The following is a 27,365-nucleotide window of genomic DNA, read 5'->3' on the forward strand; positions in this document are numbered from 1 at the left end:
AACTGTAACTGTTCTAATGCAGTATAGGTCTTAATGAGTCTTTATAAATATTCATAGAAATACTTACTTATAAATATGTAATAAACACAGGAACGAGTTACATTTTAAAATATTTTCAATTAGAAAAGCTTTATTTTAAATTGTAATAATATTGCACAACATTACCGTTTTTGTCTGTATTTTTGATCAAATAAATGTAGCCTTGGTTATCATAATATAAGTACTGAGGAAAAGGACATGGTGATGGAAAAAATATGAGATGGGAGAGGGAAAAAAAAAATGTTTTGCGTTCGCTCGCAAAAGTTTTGTGTTCCTCTAAGAAACTTGCATTCCCTCACAGAACGTTTGCGTTACCCTGAGAAACTTTGCGTCCGCTCGCAAAGAACACATAAGTTTTGCGAGCGAACACGACGTTTTTTAGGGGGAGAAACGCGAAATCATTGACAAATAATTTTTCTTCCCATCTCATATTTTTTTTCCTTCACCATGTCCCTTTAGGGGCTCTGTACATAAGAGACCTCAAAAACATTGAAAATCTTACTGGTTCCAAAAATATGAACAGTACTGTATCTTTATTTACACGTTTGAAACTCTAGTCATGTAACACTTTCATGCAGAGGATATGAATTTTGACAGTGTCAATATTGTTTACGAAAGCCTTTCAGGTCCTTTGGGGAATTATAAATATCTTAATAACCTGAAGCAACAAGGTTTGATTAACATATTGATTTTTCAATGATCCAGCTTTATATACCAGATCTCAGACTACAAGTTATTCTTTCACACGAGTTTAGATCCATGACAGAACAAACAATTTAGAATAGGTCACAGAAGGACAGAGAGCAGGCGGGGGCAAGGGAAGAGAGAAAAGGGCCAGTTTGCAACACATGCGGCCATAATGGACACTGCATGCTTTCTCCACTCCAAACAAGCGAACAATAGCTTTGTTTGATGCATCAGGAGAAAGCACAATAACTGCATTATTGTCATTGACTTGACCTTGTGTATTAGAAGAAGAGTGAGAATGCATTTCAGTGGGAGACAAAATCACAGACTACAGGGCAGGAACTTCCTATTTCTGGCTCACATTAGACATTTTCATGCACTTGCATCTTTATGAAAACCCATGGCTGAAAAAGAGAAGGAAGTACGATGTTTCGAAATCCACTAGACGACCAAAAAATGTCCATAGACAGACCCAGTATTAGCAAGTATGCATCCGTCTTGAACCAAACAGAAAGAGGAGCAGCAAAATGAAGGTAAGGCACAGTTTATGGAGGACTATGGAGGTTTTACTCCTTGAGGCTTTGTTTGTTTCTAGCTTTTTTGTGTTTACAAATGCAGTGGTTTTGCTTATAATCATCTGAGAAATCATTTTGAGAAATCATTCCACACATGGAAGCAGTATATTTATCTATTCAAATGATTATTTGTCAGTTTAATGTCCTTGAATACATTATGTAAAAAATAGTGTATAAATTGAAATGAAGGTTCAAAATAATACGATATATCTTTATTACATTGTCAGATGCATTGCACATTTTATTTACATGAGAGAAGGTGCTTATATACCCTTGCTGTTATTAGTGTGGCAATTGTCTGTGTGTTTTGAGCACAGTTTCCTGTTAGACTGAACCTCTTGTTGTGTTAGTTTAAGTGTTAAGAGACAATGTCTTCACAGGCCCGTCGCGACAAGGCAGGCAAACCAAGCAATTGCTTGGGGCCCCGAGCTGGCCTGGGGCCCCAAGACAACGACTGGTTAAGAATAAAATGCAACGACAAACTGCCCCTTTGATGGTCAATGCAGTAAAGTGCAATGACACTGTTATCGGGATCCCCCTCAAGGGGGCCCCCCTCAGTAGTCGCTGACAGCAGCCAGCCAACCACGCGATCTCTGCCGCCGCAAAATACAAAACCTCCTCGGCAGTCATCATGAAGCGGAATTATGCTTTAGGAAGCCAGAAAAGAATGAAGAGAAAGGAAGAGGAGGATAAGAAAAAACAAGATAGTGGTAAGTAGGGGTGTAACGATACACGTATTCGTATTGAACCGTTCGGTACGAGGCTTTCGGTTCGGTGTTCGGTGCTACGCATTTTCAAACCGAACGGTTCGTTGGATCATTTTTCCTGCCGACCAAAATTTCGTTATTTCAAATGTAGGCGGGTCGCGCGTGGCAAGCGCGCTCATAATGTAGAGACGCCGGCGCGACCACAACATTGCCCAACATCAAATGGCAAATGTAATGTAAGCGGAACGAAACTGAGCTACTCGTTATTGTGTGGTTGAAGGACCGTTGTTTATCAGTTTGGACCAGTGCAGCGCGAGCCGATCGTGATCATGCGACACTGTTACTACACAGCGCTAATAAGAGATCCAGTAAAGAAAGCATTTGAATTCGCCACAGAAGTAATAACATCGCTGCGAGATGTAGTGAGAAACATTCACATTGTTTGGCAGGAATAGTAGGCTATAATGCCTTCAAGAAACATTACGTCGGTTTTATTTTGACATTATGAATACAATGCCCTCAAATGTTAATCTTAACTAAAATAAACATTTGTTTATAACTACTACAATATTAAATTTATTTTTTTTCCAAGGAGCTGTTTTGTTTTATATGCTCCTAAGAAGAGTCAATTATAGCTCCAGAATTGCTCAAAGTAAAAAGAAATAATATTTTATGGTGCTAGTTTTAATTAAAAAAAAGAAGAAAAATAAATAAATCAAGGAAATTGGCATTTCTTTCTTTTTGCTGTATCGAAAACATACCAAACCGTAACACGTGTATCGTATTGAACCGAGTACCGAACCGTGAATTTTGTTACATCCCTAGTGGTAAGTGATAAATTACACTGGATAAAATAGCTCCACTTGTCTTGTACAAATGGTGTAATTTTGCAGCAGGTAGGCTAGAAAAAAAATATGTTTATGTTAGCTACCTGCCTGACGGCAAATGCTGCTTGTAACAAACAGTTAGTGCAACTTTTTTTTCGAACGGATATGTTTTTTATTGGGGGGGCCTCCATGTCCATTTTGCTTGGGGCCCCCAAATTCCTTCAAACGGCCCTGTGTCTTCACAACGGTCATTGTACATTAGACAACAAAGTTGAATTCAACTTGTGGCTAATTTGTGCAGACCTATTTGCATTTGACATTTACACATCACTGTAACAATAAGGAAATGTAGAACATTTCCCCTTGGCCGCAGGGTAAAAATGTGAATGTAAAATGTAAAAAGTGAAGACATTTCCTTAAAGATTTTTGCTCTGACAATTCTATTTAACGATAGATAGATAGATAGATAGATAGATAGATAGACAGACAGACAGACAGACAGACAGACAGATAGACAGATAGATAGATAGATAGATAGATAGATGGATAGAGAGAGAGAGAGACAGACAGATAGATAGAGAAGTCACTTTTCATTAGGTCACTATTCGGAGCAGTCAAATGAGGGCATTGAACACTCACACGTGACGACTCTATGTGCAATACACAGCACTTTGTGAACACTAAGCAAGTTTCGTTACGTCACAGCCTGCCTGTATTTTTTCCTGCATTCTTTTGACAGGGGCGTGTTTTAGCAGGTCACATATCTTTTATACCCCTGTGTCATTTCCTGAAAGTGCATGTACAGAGATTAGACAGTTCTGCATAAGGTGTGGTCTGTGGACTAAACTACACTTCGGGTGGACTATAAAACTTCGTTTAACCAACCTATCCTGTTTCAGTTGTTCTGCTCACTGACAATGGCCAGAAGACACCTGATGTTGTGGATCTTCACTCTGTGTGTTTCACTCAGTCCCTCAGGTAAGATACTGGATACTCCAGTGCCTCTGCTCCACAATGACTGATTAACTTATTTATGCACTTTAGCAGTAATAGTACGCTGCACTGACACAGTCTGAGAGTTCATGCAAAGAAAGGCAATGTTGTGTTGAGAACCATGTTTGTTACAATTTTTTTTTTTTAAGTTCAGTGTCAGATTGTAAAATGACAGAACTTCTATTGCAGAAGTATGTGAGCATTTTATTTTATTCATACAGATCCTAGAATTCATTGAAACTCCTGAGATTCAGATAAATAAATGCAAATTATACTTAACATTGTATTGTAAACAATGTTAATGTTGAAAGCTATTGTTTTGTATAATTTTCCACAATATTCCACATTTTTACGTAACAGTACGTAACTACAATATAAAATGTAATCTCCCTATCACTTTGGGTCAATAGCAGAGTGTATATTTGATTATTCGATTATATATAAGGCTGCATCAGTTTAACACCTCAGGCTCAATCATTTTGATTAATGCAATCTCTTTCAGATTGAGACAGACTGTGTTCAAGTTTACACTTGTGTTTTCTCTAAAATATTTGGATGAGTTGGAACAGTTCTGCCATTATATCCTACAGCGTACAAATACAGCCTTCTGCATATTCCAATAAATCATAATTACTGTCTATCTGTACTTTATGGCTAATCTGTGACTATTCAGTGTCTGTAATTTCCTCTGTTTGTCAATCTGCTATAGTCGGTCACATCCCTGAACTTGATGGAAAAAAGGTTTATGAGATTGTTCGACCAATCAAATTACATGAGCTACAAAAAAGAGATTTAAAGGTGAGTTCTCATCTACCCACTACTAAATATAATATATTTTAATATTTTAATCAAACTCAAATCATTTCTTTTCCTGCAGTCAAGACCCGATACAGTGAAATACGCTATGACACTAGGTGGGAAAGACATTGAAATGCATCTCCAGAAAAATGAGTGAGTCTGTTTCCTATTTTGCATATCTTGTGACATATGCGTGTCATATTACAACTACATTTCACATATTACACATTATTATTTGTCAGTTAGTGAGCTTTGACTGATCTAATAGGCCTATGTCTGTTGGTCAACAGTGGCATGCTGACTAAAGACTACAGCGAGACCCACTACACTAAAGACGGGATGCTTGTTACAACCACACCTGAGGATCTGGTATGTTATTCCCAGTATAGGCCTATCCAGTAATAGAACATTATGACACAGCTAAATTAATCTGCAATAAATTAGTACTCTGAATCCACAGTGTGAGAGATCCCTTTTTCATCCACAGGACTTATGCTATTATCATGGGAATATAGTAAATGACAGTGAGTCGCTGGTTAGCATGAGCATCTGTAATGGACTACGGTAGGAAAACACAATTTCACACTATATTTCTTTTCAATTTATAGCATTAGTCACCATGAAAATCAAAATAGGCAGTTCTTGTATTTTATGGAACATTTATTTATTATAAATGATCTGTGCCTCCTAATCTTTAATCAAAACAATTTCCTCCTTCCTCTTACAATGACATCTCATCTTTGACCATGGTTTTGAGCAACAATCCAACGATCCAATTTCAGATGGACAAAATCAAGTTCCACTCGACATTTTTCTTACCGTCTCAGTCATGTATACTACGCACAATAGGGAGAAAAAGGCTGTCACACCTTCTGTTTCATGACTTTAAGTTGCTTTTAAAAATAATAACAATAATTTTTATTTATAGGGCCACTTTACAAGTATAGCTTTACGCTTTACAAGCTTTACAAAGTAGACAGAAATCTTCAAAAAGTTTGTTTAAAATATTTAAAAAAGCTATTTCAGTCAGAAATATATATATATATATATTTTCAATCACTACTATGGGTTTTACACTTGCTATTGCTACACATATACAGCAGGTTGTTGCTTCAAACATGTTTTTTTTTGCCTTTCTGCAATTAAAGGAAGTTACAGTGTGACTTGTGTTTCCTAGATGAATGAAACACATTAATTACATATGGTTTCTCAAGCACTCTTGATTAAGTCACCTCTTAATCAACTGCTCTCTCTGACCAAGACCCTCAAATCACATTGTGCCCATTGTGTGAATTATCTTCACAGAGGCTATTTCCAAACAGCGGAGCAGAGGTTTCTGATCGAGCCGTTGTCCGAGGACGGTGATGGTGACCATGCTGTCTCTAAGTATGAAGACACACTTGATGGGACACCGAGGGTGTGTGGAGTCACCAACACTAGTTGGGATGAGAGTGAGGATGGCGCTCCTCCACGCATTCTGAAAACCCGTTCTCGTTCCTCAGTAAGACTGTCTATTCGGCATTACAAAAAGCAGCAAAGCACAATAAGGTTAAAGGATTAATCATATTCTAGCTGGGTTGTCATGTGTTAAAGTCTCAATTGTTGTTCTGCAAAGCTGAGGTGACAATCACAATAAATTGCAGAAGTTAAAGTGCAAGAAATGTCCTAAATTACCCTAATTCATATGCACTGAACTAAGGTAGTTTGTATTGTTCTCAAAATGATTTCTCTGAATTCATTATTCTGTTTTCTGTTCTCTATTTTCCACCTATTTCTTTCCACTTGATCAGGGGCCAAGTTTGTTCCAGCAACAAAAATACATCGAGCTCTTCCTTGTGGCAGACAACAGAGCAGTAAGAGCAAGAATCACTGCACCTAATGTTTCGATATAACAGAGATTTAATAATTAATAGATAAATATTATTCTTTTTTTGAGGGGGTGGGGGGAGGCAGGTCTCAGTCATTATCAGCTGATATGTGACATTCTAAACAAAAAAAAACCTCACAAGGTTAGAGGAACATATGTGGGATTTTGTGTTTGTTCAGCATTGTCGTTTTCATGGAATCAAACTGTTTCTAAATTTCACACAGTAAATTTAAAAACACTGATGCTAACAGATTTCAGAGAGCGTTTCCTAATACCAGAGTGACTAATGAGAGACGTAATGCTTTGATTCATAATTCAATTTATTTCCCCCCTCAGTACAAGAAAATGGACAGCAATCTTGGGAAGCTGAGAAAGAGGATATTCGAGATCATCAATTTCATCAATAATGTGAGTCACTGATGACGTACAGTACATGCTATTCAAAAAGTACAGCATGGCAACAGTTATGACACATTCTTGAGTGTGATAATTGGTAAGATTACATGACTAGATACAGATCTTTGCCATCTACATATTTTCTTATGAGTACCGGTTTAGTTAAAAAACATTTATGTCCAAATAAGTTTTTGTTGGAATCCAAAAATCTTTCGAAAATTAAAACTTAATTTAAAAGTGATTTAAAACAAAGGAACATTATGGCATAAAATGAGTAATAAATAGTGCAGAATCTAATATTTCTAGGTTCTAGACTTATAAAATGTGCGATATAGTCTGTGGCTTCCTTGCCTTCACTGAAGCACACAAGATGACAATCATGCTGGATAACATGGACTATCAGATTTTCCACAAGCTCACGAGTCAATTTCATCAAAAAGGGGGACATACAAAATACAAATGTAACAACTAATAACAAAATACCTGTGATGAAATGCTTATGTTCCACAGCATTAAGTCAATTTAAATAAAAGTGTCTACTAAATGCATAGATGTACATACAGTACATGTACTAATTCTGTATTTGAAGAAATTCAAACATTTATGTTAATTTTTCAATTAAACTTCTCACTGATTTTTTTATAATACAATTTGTAATTTAAAAAGGTTTTAAATCCGAATGAAATGATCAGAATTTTGAACCCCATAAAATACAATAACATACTGTATAATTCTCTTTCTGTCACTCTTTTCTGGGTGTGCAGGCCTATAAAGAAATCAACACCTTTGTTGCTCTGACTGGATTTGAAGTGTGGACAGACAGCGATAAGATGACAGTGTCCTCTGCTCCTGGAGCAACTCTAGACAGCTTTTCCAGTTGGAGGAACAGTGATCTCGTCAAAAGAAAGAAGCACGACAATGCCCAACTCCTCAGGTCTGCTCCGATAACTACATGTGTGAAAATACAAATACTCAGCTCAGAACTTCTCCAATACTTTCTCTGCTCCAATCTGCGTCATTGTGTTCTCTTTTACGTGGTTTAGGCTGAACCAGGAAGAAGACAGATTATATATTCACTTTATTAACCAACTGAATGTAATCCAGCAGGATTGGTTCAAAGTTTGAACATTGTTTTTCGTCCTTCTTCCAGTGCAATTGACTTTGATGGATCAACTGTGGGTCTAGCTTACATTGGAACCCTGTGTGGAGGTCTTTCAACAGGGATTGTGCAGGTATTAATATTCTCTTAAAAAAAGTCGCAAACATATTTGACAAAAATATATATTTAAAATAATATGAATCAAAATAAATAAACAAGTTTGTCAGGATCACGATAAAAGAAAGGGAAATGCACTATTACTAACTGTGCACTGAAGTTATGCATGAAGCTCTAAATGGCACCGGCTGTATAGATCTGCTATGGTTAATTCATATATGCTATATTGTATAGCAGCAGTCATGCTCACAGCAGCGTGTTGTGTATACAGTATATTGACAGTAGCAAGTCCTGTACTTGCCCTGCAGCCGCAGCAATAACCAACAGCAGCAGCGTAGCAGATTCAACATATCAACATTGGAGTGTGTGTGTGTGTGTGTGTATATGACATACAGTCATGTGAAAAAAATGACACCTTATTGAATTCTATGGTTTTATGTATCAGTCAGGACATAATAAAAAATCATCTGGTCCTTGGCAGGTCTTATAATTAGGTACATACAACCTATGAACAACAACACATGGCATTACACTGTGTCATTATTGATTTAACAAAAACTAGGCCAAAATGGAAAAGACGCGGGTGACAAACTAGCACCCTACTGCATCTATAGGAATTAAGTGGGTAAGTAACAGTTAGGCGCTGCTAATCAAATGTCGGATTAATTGATCATCAGCAAGTGTGATTACCTAAAAGCAGAAGTTTTGGCAGTTTGCTGGCATTCAGGTGTGTGTTAACAGAATGCCAAGGAGGAAAGACATCAGCAATGATCTTAGAGAAGCAACTGTTGCTGCCATCAATCTGAGAAGGATTATACGAACATTTCCAAACAATTTGAAGTCCATTATTCTACGGTAAGGAAAATTATTAACAAGTGGAAAACAGTCAAGATAGTTGCCAATCTTTCCAGGAGTGTACGTCCCAGCAAATTCACCCCAAGGTCAGACCGTGCAGCGCTCAGAGAAATCGCAAAACATCCAAGAACTACATCTCAGACATGGTCTCAGTTAACATGTTAAATGTTAAAGTTCATGACAGTAGTTAGAAAAAGACGGGACACTGTCATTCAGAAAACGATTCCTTCCACTTATTGCTGCTAAAAGGGGCTCAACAAGAAACTGAATCCTATGGGTTTTTCCTATGGGTATACTTAGTTTGTCACCCATGGATTTTCATTTTGGCTTTATTTTTGTTAAATAAATAATGACACCTTGTAATATGTAATTTGTTGATGTTCATCTGAGGTTGTATTTACCTAACTTTGAGGTTGTATTTTAAGACCTGCCAACGACGAGATGATTTTTATTGTGTTCTGATACGTAAAACCATAAAATTCTAAAGGGTGTCCTTTCTTTTTCACATGACTGTAAATATTAGCCATTGTATGGAGATTGTTCGGGAGTGTTAATTCAGTCATCAAATTCATTAACATTCGAATGACTTTAAGATATAGTTTAAACACATCGGTGTTTTCTTATGCGAGTTCTATTTTTTTTTTTTTTTATCTTTCAAGAGAAGAGAGAATGGTGATTTCACAATAATGAAGGAAGTGTTTTGGGCATTTTGTCTGCTGTGTATCGCTTTTTGTTGCAATGTCTTATTCTTTACTTCCTCACAAATTATTCCTAATACTTGATTATAATATAGACTAATTAAAGATTTGAATGAAAAAATCCATATTTTCATCAATGTTAAGCCTCGATCTATAGTTTGAGTGCTAACTGATCTTTCCTCTTCAAAGGATCACAACTCTAATACTATAGCAGTGGGGGCTACTATGGCCCATGAGATGGGGCACAATCTCGGGATGAATCATGATACCAGCACCTGTGTTTGTTCTGATAGCTCTTGCATTATGACAGCTGCTCTCAGGTAACTCCTATATATGCCAATCACAAAATTGTTGAACTCTATTCGTTTTGTTTACACTTTATTTTAAGGTGTCTGTGTTACAGTGTAATTACACATTTAAGTAGAGTAATGCTATGTACTGTTGTGGAAATAATTCTATTCGAAAAGTTAGGAGGAAGGAGACAAGTCGAAACCTTTGAAAAGTCAAAGTATCAAAATGTTTTATTTCTTGCAAGAAATTGGCATTCACATACAGAGAGCATCTGATATGAGAAGGCAAAGGGTCAGTTCCTTTGCCAAGGTTATATACCCTTAACACACCCTGAATAGGCTGCATCTGTCTCAAAAGATCGCCTTGTTTACCTTAAAAGGAAAACGTTTATACAAAACCTGACAGCCTGCTACAGGTTCCTGTTTTTAGCTGCTGCTCAAATTCACACATTTTGCCTATCTTTAGTTTGATCAAAGCTGCGCACATATTTTTCACACTTGAAGTACACAAAAGGTCACTTGAAGTACACATTAGCCGTTTCTCCAATATGCGTTCTTGTCTGTACTTGTGTTCTTGTGGACTTGTGAAGCGTCATCAGTTGCTGCCCTAGTACTGTTCCAATTCAAAGTTCACATATAGAGCTGGTAAGGCCCGCCCCTTCCGCTAACCCTGCTGGCAGAGCCGGATTAACGCAAAGGCAAACTAGGCACGTGCCTAGGGCCCGATTGGCGGGATGGGGCCCAGACAGAGAAAAAAAAAAAAAAAAAAAAAGTCCTATCTACAATTTATTTCAATATTTATTAATTAACTAAAAATAGTGACGATGTTTATCATAACCATAGACTGTTACATTACTGCAGTTAAACCAATTAATGTGTCCGTTACAAAGGTTATAAGGTTATAAAATAAATATTAAGCACCATTTCTAACATTTGATAATAAATCAGAATATTATAAAGTTTTCTGAAGGATCACGTGACACTAAATTCAGCTTTGCATCACAGAAATATAAAGTATAGTAAAATAGAAAACCATTATTTTAAATTTTAATAATATTTCACTATATTATTTTTCTGTATTTTTGATCAAATAAATCCAGGCTTGATGAGCATAAGAGACTTCTTTCAAAAACGTTAAAAATAGTAACGTGTCCAAACTTATGTACTGTTTAAGTAAAAATATACTGCTTTTAAAATTAAATGTTGTATAAATAAAAAGGTTAGGAATCATATTTGTTTCAAGTGTTTTTTTTTTTATTGGGGCTGGGGGGCCTCCAACATGAATTTTGCCTAGGGCCTCCTAATGTCTAGAACCGGCCCTGCCTGCTGGACCTCTAGGTTGAAAAATCGTCAATGCAAGTGAATGGGAGAAAATAATTATTTTCTGGTCCCGTTTGAATTTTGCCATGAATGTGAACATATGTTGTCTGTGAATTTTTTATATAGTTTTATACAGTTCCTGCAAGCTTATCTTAACTTATGCATTTCTAAAACTTGGTTACATATTTTTAATAATGTGCTTTAGCTTATATGATTATATTTCTTTAAATGCTTATGAGTAAAAATAAACGTTCAATGTTAATACAAGTTATACACATCTAGAAGTAAAACACATCTAAAAGTAAAAGAACACACCATCTAAATGTAAAATTTCCATTACAGTACTTATAGGGTTAGGTTTAGGGTTTGCTTTAAGGTTAATTGCACGTAATTATGCATAATTTGTAGTTATTACTACATGTAACGTGTAACAAGGACACTAAAATAAAGTGTTATATATGCTTAATTCAAATATAGAGCTTGCATAATGCATATTCAACTAAAAAAACAATAATTTCCACAAGTATTCACAGGTTATTTGTACTCATATATCACCCTAACAGACATTTATATTCCACACTGCTGTTAATATTAATAAATCTTACGATTTTTTATGTATAACTTTGATCATCTCTGTGTTATGGAGAGCCTAAAACCAAATTTCCAATTTCTGTCTCCGCAGCTATTTCATCCCTCAACACTTTAGCAGCTGCAGTACTGGCAGCTATGCTGATTACCTGAACAACAAAAACGCAGAATGTATTCTAAATATGCCCGAATCAAAAGATTTGATTCAGCCGGCTGTGTGTGGAAACAGATTTGTGGAGACAGGAGAAGAATGTGACTGTGGAACGGTGCAAGTAAGCAAGGTTATTTTCGTAAACGAAAACTGAAACTAAGACTAAAACTATTGGTCAAAAAACATTTTCGTAAACGGAAATAAAATAGAAATTTCAACATTTCAACAATCCCTAAGAAGCAGAAAGGCCCAAATAAGTATTTCCACCTCATGCAAATACAGCTGTATACTTAATTCCAGGTATAAGATAACCATCTCATGTGAAACTAGCCTTATCACACATATTAGTCAAGATACCACACTGAGCAGAAAACGGAAAAAACAAATAGCATGTCTATAGCCCAGAAATAGAGGTATATTTGTCAGAGTAAAAGTATACTAAATGTCTGGTCGGCTGAGACCATTTGAATATGTGTATAACTATGAGTATATGATTTTAAACAAAAAGCATAAATGGATCAATACAAGTCAAGAATAATGTTTGAAAGGATTAATCATAGAAATAAACTTAAAGAATAATCATAATAATCATACGCATATCTTTTTCTTATACGCCACGTTTAACAAGATTTCATTTTTAATATTATTATATAATTTTTACTTTTTAGTTGCATTTGTTTGGTTCTTTGTTCATCCTCAAACAGTTATTTTATTTTTATTATTAAGAGGTTTTCACAAGAGTTAAATGTAAACTGCAAACATTAAACTTTGCTGAAATGAAATGTCTTTAACTGGAAGTGTTCTGTTAACTCTGCGAAACTATAATTACTAAAACTAAAACTGAAACTAAATATACAGTATAAAAACTAAATAGAAATGTGTTCACAAAATAAAAACTAAACTAAAACTAACAAAACCATTAATGAAACTAACTAAAACTAAACTGAAATTTATAGGAAATTTGAAAATGATATTAAAATAAAAACTCATTTAAAAATTGCAAAACTATAATAACCTTGCAAGTAAGCAGACCATGGGATTTCTATATCTGAATTCAATGATTTGAAATGTTTTTTCGACAAATTGATATTAAGTTACTCAAAATATCAAAAACTAGATGTACCGCATCGCGGTACAAAATATGACCGCCGCTCAGGCCTGCACTGGCTTTCCACAAAAATAAATGACGTGGAGTAATTTGGCTGTATTGTGTGTTTATGTATATACCTAAAAAAAGTAATAGTATGTGCATGTCTGTCTGTGTGTGTGTGTGTGTGTGTGTGTGTGTGTGTGTATGTGTGTGTGTTTGTGTATGTGTGTGTCTGTGTGTGTGTGTGTGTGTGTGTGTGTGTGTCTGTGCGTGTATGTATGTGTGCGTACATGTGTGCGCGTGTGTGTTTGTGTGTGTGTGTGTCTGTGCATGTGGATTTGTATGTGTGTGTATGGGTGTGTGTCTGTGTGTGTGGATGTCAGTGTGTGTGCATGCTTGCGTTTGTTTGTATTCCTGCATGTGTGTGTGTGACAGTATCATCCTAAACCAGCAACCCTTCGCTCAACAGCACCATCTACAGGCCGATGAGTGTACAGTCACTAAATGTGCACATAAATGAATTTATTTTATACCCCCCCATGGATGAAATTCTACAAAACTTAGCAGAGGATACCCCCAGAGGATGTCAAGTTAATCATACACATGAAATATGGTGCAGTTCTGAACATCTCCACTGAAGATAGGGGCGATAAAAGCAGAATAATATTGCATTTTCATTTTTTATGTGAGGGGCGCAAATCACAAATGAGTGATTATGGGCTAGGTTGATGTGGGCCCTTAAGAGCAACATACCATAAGAATTTCTTCATCCTCGGTGCCACGGTTCAGGTGGTTATTTAGGAAAAACTGCATTTTTTGGGTTTGGGGGGGGGGGTGGCCCCCGGGGACCAAACGAAATTTTTCCTTAGAAGTCTAGTGGGGCTACATGCCCACCAAATTTCATGTTCCCCGGTGTTTCGGTGTCCCTGGTATCGTTGACGAAAAATTTACGGGGGCCCCAGCGCAGGGGGGGGAAGTGGCCCCCGGGGACCAAACGAAATTTTTCCGTAAAAGTCTAGTAGACCAACATACCATAAAAATTTCTTCATCCTCGGTGCCACGGTTCAGGTAGTTATTTAGGAAAAAATGCATTTTTTTGGGTTTGGGGGGGCCCAGCGTGGGGGGGGAGTGGCCCCCGGGGACCAAATGAAATTTTTCCGTAGAAGTGTTGTGGGGCTACATGCCCACCAAATTTCATGTTCCCCGGTGCTTCGGTGTCCCTGGTATCGTTGACGAAAAATTTACGGGGGCCCCAGCGCGGGGGGGGAAGTGGCCCCCGGGGACCAAACGAAATTTTTCCGTAAAAGTCTAGTAGACCAACATACCATAAAAAATTCTTCATCCTCGGTGCCACGGTTCAGGTAGTTATTTAGGAAAAACTGCATTTTTTTGGTACGGGGGCCCCAGCGCGGGGGGGGGGGGGGGGGGGGTTAGAGTGGCCCCCGGGGACCAAACGAAATTTTTCCGTAAAAGTCTAGTAGACCAACATACCATAAAAATTTCTTCATCCTCGGTGCCACGGTTCAGGTAGTTATTTAGGAAACCTGCATTTTTTTGGGTTTGGGGGGGGCCCAGCGCGGGGGGGGAGTGGCCCCCGGGGACCAAATGAAATTTTTCCGTAGAAGTCTAGTGGGGCTACATGCCCACCAAATTTCATGTTCCCCGGTGCTTCGGTGTCCCTGGTATCGTTGACGAAAAATTTACGGGGGCCCCAGCGCGGGGGGGGAAGTGGCCCCCGGGGACCAAACAAAATTTTTCCGTAAAAGTCTAGTAGACCAACATACCATAAAAATGTCTTCATCCTCGTTGCCACGGTTCAGGTAGTTATTTAGGAAAAACTGCATTTTTTTGGGTTTGGGGGGGCCCAGCGCGGGGGGGGAGTGGCCCCCGGGTACCAAACGAAATTTTTCCTTAGAAGTCTAGTGGGGCTACATGCCCACCAAATTTCATGTTCCCCGGTGCTTCGGTGTCCCTGGTATCGTTGACGAAAAATTTACGGGGGCCCCAGCGCGGGGGGGGGGGAAGTGGCCCCCGGGGACCAAACGAAATTTTTCCGTAAAAGTCTAGTAGACCAACATACCATAAAAATGTCTTCATCCTCGGTGCCACGGTTCAGGTAGTTATTTAGGAAAAACTGCATTTTTTTGGGTTTGGGGGGGCCCAGCGCGGGGGGGGAGTGGCCCCCGGGGACCAAACGAAATTTTTCCTTAGAAGTCTAGTGGGGCTACATGCCCACCAAATTTCATGTTCCCCGGTGCTTCGGTGTCCCTGGTATCGTTGACGAAAAATTTACGGGGGCCCCAGCGCGGGGGGGGGGGAAGTGGCCCCCGGGGACCAAACGAAATTTTTCCGTAAAAGTCTAGTAGACCAACATACCATAAAAATGTCTTCATCCTCGGTGCCACGGTTCAGGTAGTTATTTAGGAAAAACTGCATTTTTTGGGGTTTGGGGGGGCCCAGCGCGGGGGGGGGAGTGGCCCCCGGGGACCAAACAAAATTTTTCCTTAGAAGTCTAGTGGGGCTACATGCCCACCAAATTTCATGTCCCCCGGTGCTTCGGTGTCCCTGGTATCGTTGACGAAAAATTCAGTAAGGTGACGAAAAAAAAAAAAAAAAAAAACTTTGACAATCCCTATATGACCGCTTTCGTCATAATAAATATACCAAGAATAAAGGTATTTGTTGAAAATGCTTTTTTTGATGTAGTTAGAATTACAACCCCACTGTCATTGTTAATGGATTCCTATAAAGAATATAAATTATTTGAGCAGATATATATCAAAATGCCCTTTAGGATGACAAGGAATGTAAAGACACAAAACATTTTTCCTCACATAAGCTAATTTGACTAGAAGTACTCAAAAAATCAAAGCCAGATACCGTCAGGAAGAAAGATACTGTCAAGACATGCACAGACGATGCAGGAATGTTTTTTATCATACATTTGACAACAAGTTGCTATAGCATTGTGTTTGGTGTGCTTATGGACAATCTCTCATATGCAAAATCTTAATTCTACAAGTGCACTCTCTGCAGATGGAATATATGCATTACTGCAGATTTGTTTATACATGCACATTTGTCATCTATTATTTTTGGACAGAATTTGAGTAGGATGTACTTTCACTGGATCCTTATGTTCATTCATTCATTCATTGTCTAAATTACTTTCCAAGAGCTTTTCTAAATTCTCTGAACTAGAACTTAAAAAGGCCATTTATTATGTGCTCACACCCACTAGCTAAGATATCTCATTGTAAGACATTCTTAGTGTCATTATTTCACAACCAAGATTAACACTAAATGTTTTTGCATAGGAGTGTACAAACCCATGCTGCAATGCAACCACCTGCAAACTGACAGAGGGCTCACAATGTGCAATAGGAGAATGTTGTGAAAACTGCAAGGTAAGATTCAAAGAGTTGGGGACATTTTGCTGTATCATTCATCAAATCATGAAGGTATCAAATCACTGTGGGTCTGCGGCAGTTATAGTTTTCCATATTTGTCCCAAATTGTGGTTAATGTAAATGACTTCAGGCTAGGCTGCAAGATTGTGTATAGACTATTCAATAATACATGTTTCTTTCTGTGGATGGAATAAAGTCTATGCTTTATAGAGATCAAATAATATAGAATATTGGGTTACACTTTATTTTAAGGTGTCATTGTTACAGTGTAATTATATATTTAAGTACTGAGTAATATTAAGCAACTACATGTATTTACTATAAGGTTAGGGTAGGATTAGGATTTGGTTTAGGGTTAGTTGCATGTAATTATACATAATTTACTGTTATTACTATGGTAAGTACATGTAACATATGTAACAAGGACACTGTAAAATAAAGTGTTACCGAATATTGTTATTCCCTAGTTTGGGGTAATCGGTCTTACTTTTTGGTATCAAATTATCTACGTTTTTAGGTAACTGACTTGTTGTAAACAGTCTTAAAAAAAAATTATAAGATGTAACGATGTCAATGACAGCCCAGCTGATCTTCTTTATAAATTATATAATCATATTGATTAGAAAGTTTATAATCAAATCTCATCTGATTTTTGACTGGTACTGCACAATTCCAAATGAATTTGAACTTCTGTGACACAGAGAAAACAGATCATCAGCAGCCCTGCAGATTTGGACAGGATTAAAATTGCAAAGTACGTCTGTGAAACACGAATTTCTCAAATAACCGTGATCACAGTGCAGTGTAAAAAATTTGTAAACCCTATCGCTCAAAATAATTAATTGGTTTGAGTAGGACAAACTTAAATTAAACTAATTAGTTCAAGCAAATGAACTTGAGATATTTATGTAAATATCTCATAAATGAATGAGTATTTAGCACTTTCTTTTTCTTTCAAGTTCACAGAACTGATATATTTTAAGTAAACTGAACTGTTTCATTGTTTTGAGTTTTATGAAATTATTTCTTTTAATTTAGACGAACTTAAGTTTAACTGAAACGGCTAGGATGTCTATTTCCCTGCATGCTTTACCGATGGCACTCGAAAGGGAGAGTAAATGCTACAATTAAGTGTAATATAATGTGTTTTTTTTGTGTAAGATTGTTAAGTGGGAGATTTAGTAGTGATTAATATTTTGTTATGCTAATTTAGAAGAATTTCTGTTAATGTTGGTTTTAGGATAGTTACCATCATGGTGACAAGTGGTGCATGCAGCTTGATTTGAGAGCAAATAAAACCTTTATATTGCTGCACTCATACAGCAAGTGCTACTGTATAACACACTATAGTTAACATGTTAACAAATTTGTATGTTAGCAAACTAGCTTGTTAAAGCTAGCTAAGTTTATACTAATAAAACTGTTCACATTGAGATTACATGAAAGTTTTAAGTTAAATGTATTGTAAACTCACACTCGATCGGCCCAAAGTCCGGTATCCGACCAGCACGGAAGGTCTTAGCGTGTTACTGTCTTTTCTCGTGGCAAAGTACATTTTCTCATATGTATTTTCTCGTTATTTCATCTGACTCCATAAATGAAGAGGTTTTAATGATATCTATGCATCACTAAATGTGAGCGAATTCTGACTATTCTTTTTAACTCTTTAATGAAAATAATGTCAAAGTCAGTTAGAATAATCAAATGTAACAATTTATTATGTCAGGTAAATGTATCATGCCAATTTCATAATCAGTTCAAGGATAATCAATACAATAACATCAAATGCTCTGGATTAAAGAGAAAAGATGCGAACCCGACATTAAAATACATGATGCTAAGAGTTTTGGTCACTCTTAGCATCACGGGCCAACTTGAGTTACAAAAAGGCCAAGAGGCCTTTGCTGCATTTCATTATATAGACAGAACCTCTTACACATGGAAACATCTGCTAACAATGGGAATTTACATTCAGAGTTGACACCTTTTGGGGGTATGAGACCATTTGTCTAGAGACCACCTTCCTTTGTGTATCAGTTATCTCTAAACTCTTAAAAACCTTATTACCTTTTGTTTTACTTATTTGGAAATTAGACATTTGTACCAGTCGCACTGAGACATTTCAAATGATACCAAACATGTATAATACTCGGTGATACTCATTCACATTGAACTATATTCTTGGGTGAATTCAGGTGATCTGAGCATGAGAGAGAGAGAGTGAGGGATGAGGGAATGAAATGATGACTCGGAGGTGAGACTTTCGTCACGATAGTGCACAAGGGGGAGTTCAAATGTTCATTTCCAGAGAGGTCCTTTGTCCTCTCAGGGCCTCAACTAGACTGCCTGACATTTATCTAATTTCTTCAAGTCTTACAGTTATTTCAGTCTTACAGTATGAAGTGTTCACAATGAGATTATATGAAAGTTTTAAGTTAAATGTATGAATTAGTGTACTCAAACATTTCAAGTTAAGAACAATTAAAATGTATAAGTACAAAATAAAAATCTGCTAGCTCTGCTTACTTAAACTTTGAATTTCTTAACTTAAAAAAATGGAGGCAACTGATTGCCTTACATTTTTTGAGTTTTGCCAACTTAAACTCGGGTTTACAATGTATAGAAATGTTTAGCTAATGCGGGGTAATGCTAAGCAACCCTTTTGGCCACCCTTTTGGCCTCATATTCTTAATCTGCCACATTATAGAATTTGGCCATCCCATGTATAAAACTTTCCGCCAACGATTTCAGGGTTAGTTTGTAACTTGGAAACTGGAAACGTAACCCTTTATGGTACAGCGTTGCCATGTGGCAACAATTAATTTATACTAATTTCCTTATATATTGCACTATGGGATTTAAAAGAGCATGCCTTAAGGTAGCCAATGATGTGCTGTTTTTAAGTCAAATGATATTTGAATGCCCCCCCCCCCATCAATTTCTAAAAGAAATGTGCTATTAGATAGAAAAGAAAATCATAATTTTAAAGAAAAAGTACTTTTTTTTTTCTTTTTTACCATTTTCCATTGTGGTACAGTGTTGTCATGTGGCAACGTTTCCCTAAGTCGCCCCAAAAAATCTTTTTTTCACAAATCTTTTTAGATTTTTATGATTGAAGCTATTTCATAACTTATTTGAACAAATATTTCATGGTTAGAACATAATGCATACCATAGTAGGTTAAATTACATGAAACTGACTTAAAAAATGAGTTAAATCTTGTATAACTTATACAAAAAGTTGAAAAGTGCATAACTTATTTTGATGTGTTAAAGCAATGTAAAAACAAATGTATCATAACTTACTGATCATATAATTTTTTACACTGAAACCTGTGTGAATTTCTTTCTTCTGCTGAACATAAAAGAAGATATTTTGAAGAATGCTGATAACCACACAGTTGATGGACCCCTTCCATAGTATGGAAGAAAAATACTATGGAGGTCAATTAGTTAACGACATTCTTCAAAATATATTTTTCTGTGTTCAGCAGAAGAAAGAAATTCTTATAGGTTTGGAACAACTTGAGAATGAGTAAATGATGACAGCATTTTCATTTTTGGGGAAACTATCCATTTGCTTGCTCCTTTCCCAATATGGACAGCAAGTGATTCTGAATCTGAGCTTATCGCAAAGTTTCTCAGTAAGGGGTGTTATATTCCACTTTTGTCATCTTTTGAGGGGTGTTCCTTCTCATGAATAATGATGAGACTCAAATTCTGTTCTCTGCTGTTCTCTCTTCTCTCTGTTTTCATACCAATTACATTTCACTCTTGGGGGTTTTAAACCGAAATTAAGAAATGGTTTAAATATTTTCCTTATTATTATAATAAAGCCATGTGCACATGTATACCCTGCATACCCAAACTCTACACTGTACTTACTTATACTTACTGCTCTGAAAGTATTATCTACGCATTTTTTTTTATTCCTCCCCATCAGATTATGTCAGCCTCACATGTGTGTCGTCCAAAAAATCATGACTGTGATTTGCCTGAGTCCTGCACTGGAAAATCAGCCATGTGTCCTGAAGATGTCTTTACAGTCAATGGACTCCCTTGCAAAAATGGGAAAGGTTATTGCTACAATGGCCAGTGTCCTCAGAGAATGGAGCAGTGTATTAAAATGTGGGGTCCAAGTAAGTACAGCAGTATATTGATGCAACACAATAATACTGAAAAATAATCAGTGCAGAACCCCACATGACTGTTCTAATTTTTCTTTTATTACAAAAATAAATAAATAAAGATGCTGAGGTGGCTGGAGACAATTGCTACAACCAAAACACAAAAGCACAGTACTACGCTTACTGCAAACGTAATGGCGATATATATATCGGATGCCAAAAACAGTAAGATTTTACATCCATCTGTACATCTATTAATAATCATTTCACATATCATACAGTTCAATAACTATTTTGCCACATCTGATCAACCACCAATTGTATATATCTATCTACAGAGATGTGATGTGTGGAAAACTGTTCTGTGTAAATGGCAATGGAAGTCCTAATTATGGACGGCTGGTAACATTCCTCAACTGTAAAGCCACATTCTACGGCAATCCTGACGAGGATTACGGCCAAGTCGACACTGGCACCAAATGTGGGGAAGGGTTGGTAAGGCTGACCTCCATATGCATGTCAGTTATACTACAAACACACACATTACTTTGTAGTTCAATAACAATTCATTTCTTCAAAGACCTCTAATAAAAGACCACAAACTTTTTTAGGTTTGCCACAATTGTGACATTTCAATTATTTTAAGCATCACGAAGCATGTTATTTATTTCCATTCTTTATTCATTTATTTTGTTTACTCAGGTTTGTAACCAGAACGAGTGCGTTGACCTAGAGACGGCTTACAAAGCAACAAACTGCTCAGCCAAATGCAAAGGCCATGCGGTAGGTCAAATATTCCTTTCTCGAACATTAACTTCTCGTTTTTCTCATAAAATGAAACAAATATGTGCTTTATTTCAAGAGCTCTTATGACTATTTCAAGTCTATTAACATAACTTTGCTTCACATCAGAAGTTGTAACTGTGGTTTAGAGGAATTAATATGTGTATATGTTACAGGTTTGTGACCACAGACTGCAATGCAGATGTGAACCTGGATGGCTGCCGCCAGATTGTGAAACGCCAACCGAAAGTGACGGTTTGTCTAAAGGTATACTGCAGATACTGCATTCAAAATAGCCTCATATTCTTTTAGTTTTGAGGATCATTAATGAGATCTTTTGCACTTCTAGGTGTAATAGTAGCCATTGCTGTGGTTGTCTGTGTTCTGATTGGGATACTTCTAATCGGACTGGCCGTCTTCTTTTACAAACGCAGAAACAGTACACCACATTCATTCAGGTACGAGTATAGTAAACAAATGCATTCACACTTGGGGAAGTCAATAAATCAACTGTATTTAATGCTGCTGTTTTCTCAGAGGCCGTCCAAGGCAGCAGAAAGTTCATATAGTTGACATCCCTGACTTGAGCCAACAGAGATTGCCGATGCCAAATCAGAAGCCATCTCCGGTAACTCGCAGTCACATCTAACTTCATTTGAACAAACAAATCTCTTATAAAATCGATACTCAGTGAATGATGAAAGTGTGATCAGGAACTTGTGATCTTTATATTCTTAGGTAATAAAACCTAGAGCACCTCCTCCACCCCCACCCTCTTCAGTCCAGTCCAGAGCTCTACATAATGACTTCAGAATGGCACGTCAGGTAACACAATATGTACACACCACAACATCACTATTTAAAGGGTTAGTTCACACCGAAATGAAAATTCTGTAACCATTTACTCATTCTCGTGTTTTTTTCAAACCTATATTGACGTCTGTAGAACACAAGTGTTTAGCATTCGTGCTGCTCTTTTTAACACACAATGTAAGTAGATAGGGATCAGGAGCTGTCAATCTCCTATATGTTAAAAAGGCATCATAAGAGTACTAATGCTCCATGTGACTTGTATACAATATTCAACATCTACTAAAGTAGTGCAATAGCTGTGTGTGAGAAACAGACTGAAATTTAAGTTATTAACTGAAAATTCATTTTTGAAAATCTTGCTTGACAGCTTCAAGCTTGGATATTCTGCTATAAAAACAAGGAAGAACTGAATACATTTTGACAGAAATTTGTGTCTTTTGAACTATACTGTACCTTTAACCATACCAGTCACTCAGCTTAAAAAAAATCAAAGTATTAAAAAGATTATCTGGCAAGTTCACATTTATTAATTTAGCAAACATGTTCATTTCAAGTGAATAATACATTTGAAAAATGTGGTCTGATGATTATAATGTCTTCAGAAACATAATATATCTTTTTCCTCTAAATGAATTTTCCTCCTTGTAGGCTCTTAGACCACCTCCAAAGGTGTGATGTCTAGCACCTGTCAAACCTCAAGAAGTTGAACCCGCACTTTGGGATGGTCAATCACTCCAGACCCTGCAGAAGGGATTGCAAGTGTTTGAAAGAGACTGAGGCTTAATAAACTGCAAGATTGTCCTTGAGCCAAATAATGAATTTTAAGTCATGTTTGTTTTTAACTAAAACATTTTTTATTTATTTGTACAGTCTGTTTCTGTGTAAATGAGCCTCCCTTGTGTAATGATTTTTATTATTTGCAGTCAGCAATAATAGCTGACTCACATCCACTGAATGTTCAAGAGACAAAATTAGAACGCTGCTTTTCTAAAGTGTATAAAAAATGTCACTCCCGCTCTGTAAAGTCACTAACTGTCATAGATGCGATTGTTTTCTAGTTTTTCATAGCAATGTCTGCCAAGCAGTTGAAAACAACACTGTACTTTGTGACATACATTTTACTACAATGCACTTTCAACAGATATTATCAAATCTAAATGCTTAAATTCTAATGTTTATTTTAGTTTTGCATTTATGAAATCTGATTGTGCTGTAAAATGCAATCCTACTGTAATGTCCATTGAAAAACACATTCAGGTGATTTTTTTAAAATAAATATATGACCAAACTTGAGGTCCACAGTATTTCATTTTTTTATTCATCTTCTCAACTGATACATCTACATAATATCAAGAATTTTAGGTGGCCTCACATTACACGTACTTGACAAAAGGATTGTTCATTTAAATCCCCAAATTGTATTTATAATTATGCTATAATTGTGCATAAACATTTCTAAACATTCCCACAAATGGTGTTTCAGGGACTTAATTGAGTCTCTGAGTCGGTGAAGGCCTAATACTCAACATTTCAGCTCTTTAACACTCAAGATCAATGCAAACAGAAAGTTCAAACTTCCTCATCCTTTCTCTAGAACGTCAGGTTACCAGTATACTAAGACCAGCCCACACCCTGTTAAACCATTATGACAGTAGAACTAATCCCAGATCAGCTGCTTAATCTCAGAACTTTCATTGGTATCAGTTGAAATACATGCAAATAAATGTAGCACATTTTCCCTTTAGAGTCCACAGACATACAGCATTTCCTGAAGAGATGAGAGCGCGAGTGTGTGTTCTGCAGGATTAAATCAGTGCAGTATGTCAGAAGACTACTCTGGAATCACATTTATTTCTATTAAAAGTTCATACACCTAAAGATGAGCACAACATATTTGTCATATTATTAGTTTGACTGCTTTTGGAATGAAAAAGGTGACTTAAATCAGACTCATGTGAAGAACCGGTCCTGTATTGAAAAAAAGAAGAAAAAAGAGTGACAAAAGAAAAACAAAACATTACAAAATGAACTGTTGTCTAAAATGTTAAATACATTTCAAATGCTTCCAGAAAATGACCCGCTAAATGGGGTGGGTTGCTCATGTGCATAGCATCAGACATTCAACATCGCAAATCAGGATTAAACCTGCTTAAAAACCAGATAAACGTGCTGCTCTTGGTAAAATAAAGAAGAAGAAAAACCACTCGCATTAAAAGGCTTAATGCTGTTCCTCTATAGTCTCTGTATCTCAACAGTAGGCGGAGACAAATCACAACTTTTCCAAAAACCTGTTAAAACAAGCAGCCACCACGTTTAAAAAAAAACCCCTCCCACATCCCTCACATAGTGTTACAGCTGAAACCACCAAGTCAGTTTGTGACACATTTATCAAGCTCTGTTAATGTCTCAAGCACGAACCAGATTAAATTGACAGTCTGTACGAGCAGTTTCTCTTCAGAGGATGAATACTTTGCTGTAAATGATGGCCTGGTGGACATTCTTTAAAGAGAGAATAAGACTTCCTGCTTCAGAGTTACATGTTCTCTATTTACAAGGACTTGCATTTAGTGCAATATTACCTTCCCACCATAGCCCAAAATGGGGTAGGTTAGAGCTCTGGCAGCTAACTCATCACAGCACAAAAAAAGACTTTGGCGTTTGAGTCGATCAAAGCAACTTCACACATCCAACATTGGCTGTTACATTTGTACACGAGCTTACAGGCATACTAACAGATTCTACTGTATATAGTAACAAATAAAACTGGTTGCCAATCTCATCTATCAGCATGTCAAAAAGAAACGGTGGAAAGAGAGCCTTGTCCTGTCTGTTAAACGATCGCTCTAAAAAGACCAAAATAACTTCCAGTACAGATGCAGAAGTTACGTTATGTGATTGAGACATTGCTTTCATAAGACTTGCTTTGTTACTTCTTTTTTTCACTCACAAAAGTAGAATCAAACAACTTCTATTTAAGATCGACTGTTATGCCTCCTTGCATGTGGTGTGTCATCTGGCAGGATTCAAGTGCTGTTTTAGGAAAAAACTCATTTAAATGCTAGTTTTTCCATGTAGAAACAGACACGTGGAACCCAGAGCAGCTAATATTTTCATTTAGTCTGAATATCACTTGAAACGGAATAACATTTAAGTAGCTATAAAATAGTTTTCAATTAACTTAGAACTTATTTCCCTTAGGTTTACGTTGCCTTAGATCCCTTACAGACATTTTTATGCCAGCATATTCAGCTAAACCATCCCTTGCCAAATACATTTTGACATACACTATTATAAAACGGTATTAACTAGATCTCTTGATCTGTAAAGCATCTTAAATCCATATCTCTGTCTTCGGGTTACAAAACTGTAGTCTCAGTTTAAAGGTTGACACATTGTGACTGTATACCTGTATTTTGCACACTTTCAAATGTTGCTATCAAGTACATCTAATACATTTCATTTAATAAATAAAATCTCATGTTTGTACTTAGTTGTAAGTGATTTGTCTCTCTGTTTGTGGAATGAATCCTCTCCACATCCCAGGCAGTTGAGGGGTCTGTCTCGTGGAGAACGTGGCAGAGCAAGAGAAAATGCTATGGAGGAGAGGAAAAGTGCAAAATCTCCCCTTACACACTCCCGTCAGTGCCGTTTTTCTCGTTGGCAGTGTTAACTGTAGTCCCGTCAGGTTGCTTGCCGTCCTTGCGAGGAGGCATCCGTTCGTTTATTCTGTCCAGGCCACGAGCTTCCTCGAAGTTGCGGATTTTCCGTGTAGGAGAGAAGCCTTGGATGGCTAACAGAAAAAAAAAAAAAAAAAGAAATCAAAGAAAATGAGGCGGTTAGGAAAATGTGCATGAGGATCAAGGATAACTTTCAGTGTTTAGTTAAACATTGTTTAATGAGACAATTAACAAACTGTGCTAGCATACAAAACACATTTGGCCAGTTAGTGATCAAAAAGCCTATTCATCTGATGAATTATTTAAAGGGTTATAAAATGAAAATTATCCCATAATTTAGGTGTATATTACTTTATTCTTTCAGCCAAACGCAATTAGAGTTATATTAAAAAAAATATCCTGGCTCTTCCAAGCGTTATTTTGGGAGTGAATGGTACCTTGTTTTTTGAAGCCCAAAAAAAGTGCATCCATCCATCATAAAAGTAATCCACACCTCTCCAGGGGCGTTAATAAAGGCCTTCTGGAGCGAATGCGTTTTGTAAGAAAAATATCCATATTTATGACTTTATAAACCATAATGACTAGCTTCCGGTAATGGTCGTACGCGAGTCGATTTCCGGCCAATGAGTGAACACTGACCCGACGCATGACGTCTTGACGAACGCGGAAGCTCAGAGGATGGCGCAAAACAAAACACTGCTCATGAATTAGACGTTTAAAACTAGATTTTCTTAAAGAGAAATATCGGAGGAGCTTGAGTTTGTTGCCCAGCCCTATTTGTTTGAACAGCGAGAGGTGTCTACTCTCACCTTACGCTACGCCTACGTCATACGCTGGAACTCGACTCTTGTGAACATGCGGACGGATGTTACCACAAGCTAGTGATTATAGTTTATAAAGTAATAAAACATATATGGATATTTGATTTGCAAAAAAGCATCGCTTCAAAAGGCCTTGATTAACCCCCTGGATCCATATGGATTACTTTTATGATGGATGGATGCGCCAGGATATTTTTAAAAATAACTCAGATTGTGTTCGGCTGAAGGAAGAAAGTCGTATGTACCTAGGGTGACTTCAGGGTGAGTAAATTATGGGATAATTTTAATTTTTGGGTGAACTAACCCTTTAACAATCAAAAAAAATGCAATTGAGGTGATTTTTAAAAATGGACTTAAAAGACTAATGGATTTCAGCACCTAACTTTTGAACTTTTTTTTAAACATAATTAACAAATCATGAAAGTAAAAACAATCAATGATCTGAACAGGAAACAGAGAGTATAAGATGGTGGCAACAATTGCAACTTGCAATTTTACAGTGTAAAAAACACACAACAAACAACTTTATGTGATGCAGTAAAATATATTAAATGCATATAAATATTAGAATAAACCCTACACCTTATATATATATATATATAATATTTATATTGTGCAAAAAAGAGAAAAAGTTTACA

At 36.8% G+C, this 27,365-nt stretch overlaps 2 protein-coding genes across 4 annotated transcripts in view; one reads left to right on the forward strand and one right to left on the reverse strand.

The window, feature by feature from the left end:
• Positions 1 to 1,154: 1,154 nt before the first annotated feature.
• adam28 (ADAM metallopeptidase domain 28) lies at positions 1,155 to 23,531 on the forward strand. Of its 2 annotated transcripts, XM_081366731.1 has the most exons (24): positions 1,201 to 1,259; positions 1,682 to 2,011; positions 3,735 to 3,813; positions 4,538 to 4,626; positions 4,706 to 4,779; positions 4,917 to 4,995; positions 5,114 to 5,190; positions 5,932 to 6,127; positions 6,417 to 6,479; positions 6,830 to 6,901; positions 7,654 to 7,823; positions 8,040 to 8,121; positions 9,848 to 9,978; positions 11,951 to 12,128; positions 16,415 to 16,504; positions 20,450 to 20,645; positions 20,756 to 20,858; positions 20,972 to 21,128; positions 21,336 to 21,416; positions 21,593 to 21,683; positions 21,766 to 21,874; positions 21,954 to 22,044; positions 22,155 to 22,241; positions 22,878 to 23,531. In XM_081366731.1, exons 3-24 carry the CDS (start codon positions 3,753 to 3,755, stop codon positions 22,902 to 22,904), a joined length of 2,304 nt encoding a protein of 767 aa, XP_081222857.1. In that variant the 5' UTR covers positions 1,201 to 1,259; positions 1,682 to 2,011; positions 3,735 to 3,752; the 3' UTR covers positions 22,905 to 23,531. The 2 variants fall into 2 exon arrangements, with proteins under 2 accessions (XP_081222856.1, XP_081222857.1); XM_081366730.1 differs by lacking the exon at positions 1,682 to 2,011 and having other exon boundaries at positions 1,155 to 1,259.
• The window catches only part of ppp3cca (protein phosphatase 3, catalytic subunit, gamma isozyme, a), a 36,618-nt gene continuing 32,773 nt past the window's right edge, over positions 23,521 to 27,365 (reverse strand). For both annotated transcript variants that reach the window (XM_081366735.1, XM_081366734.1), the window contains one exon: positions 23,521 to 26,019. In XM_081366735.1, the coding sequence (XP_081222861.1) occupies positions 25,856 to 26,019 (164 nt within the window). In that variant the 3' untranslated portion in view covers positions 23,521 to 25,855. The remainder of the gene's footprint in view (positions 26,020 to 27,365) is intronic.

The sequence above is a fragment of the Scardinius erythrophthalmus genome (assembly GCF_964197995.2).
Source record: "Scardinius erythrophthalmus genome assembly, chromosome: 5".
NCBI classification, from domain to species: domain Eukaryota; kingdom Metazoa; phylum Chordata; class Actinopteri; order Cypriniformes; family Leuciscidae; genus Scardinius; species Scardinius erythrophthalmus.

Coding starts and splice junctions, on each gene's coding strand:
- adam28 (XM_081366730.1), top strand. Junction 6,128..6,416: donor AAACCCGTTCTCGTTCCTCA/GTAAGACTGTCT, acceptor CCACTTGATCAG/GGGCCAAGTTTGTTCCAGCA. Junction 20,646..20,755: donor TATTAAAATGTGGGGTCCAA/GTAAGTACAGCA, acceptor AAATAAATAAAG/ATGCTGAGGTGGCTGGAGAC.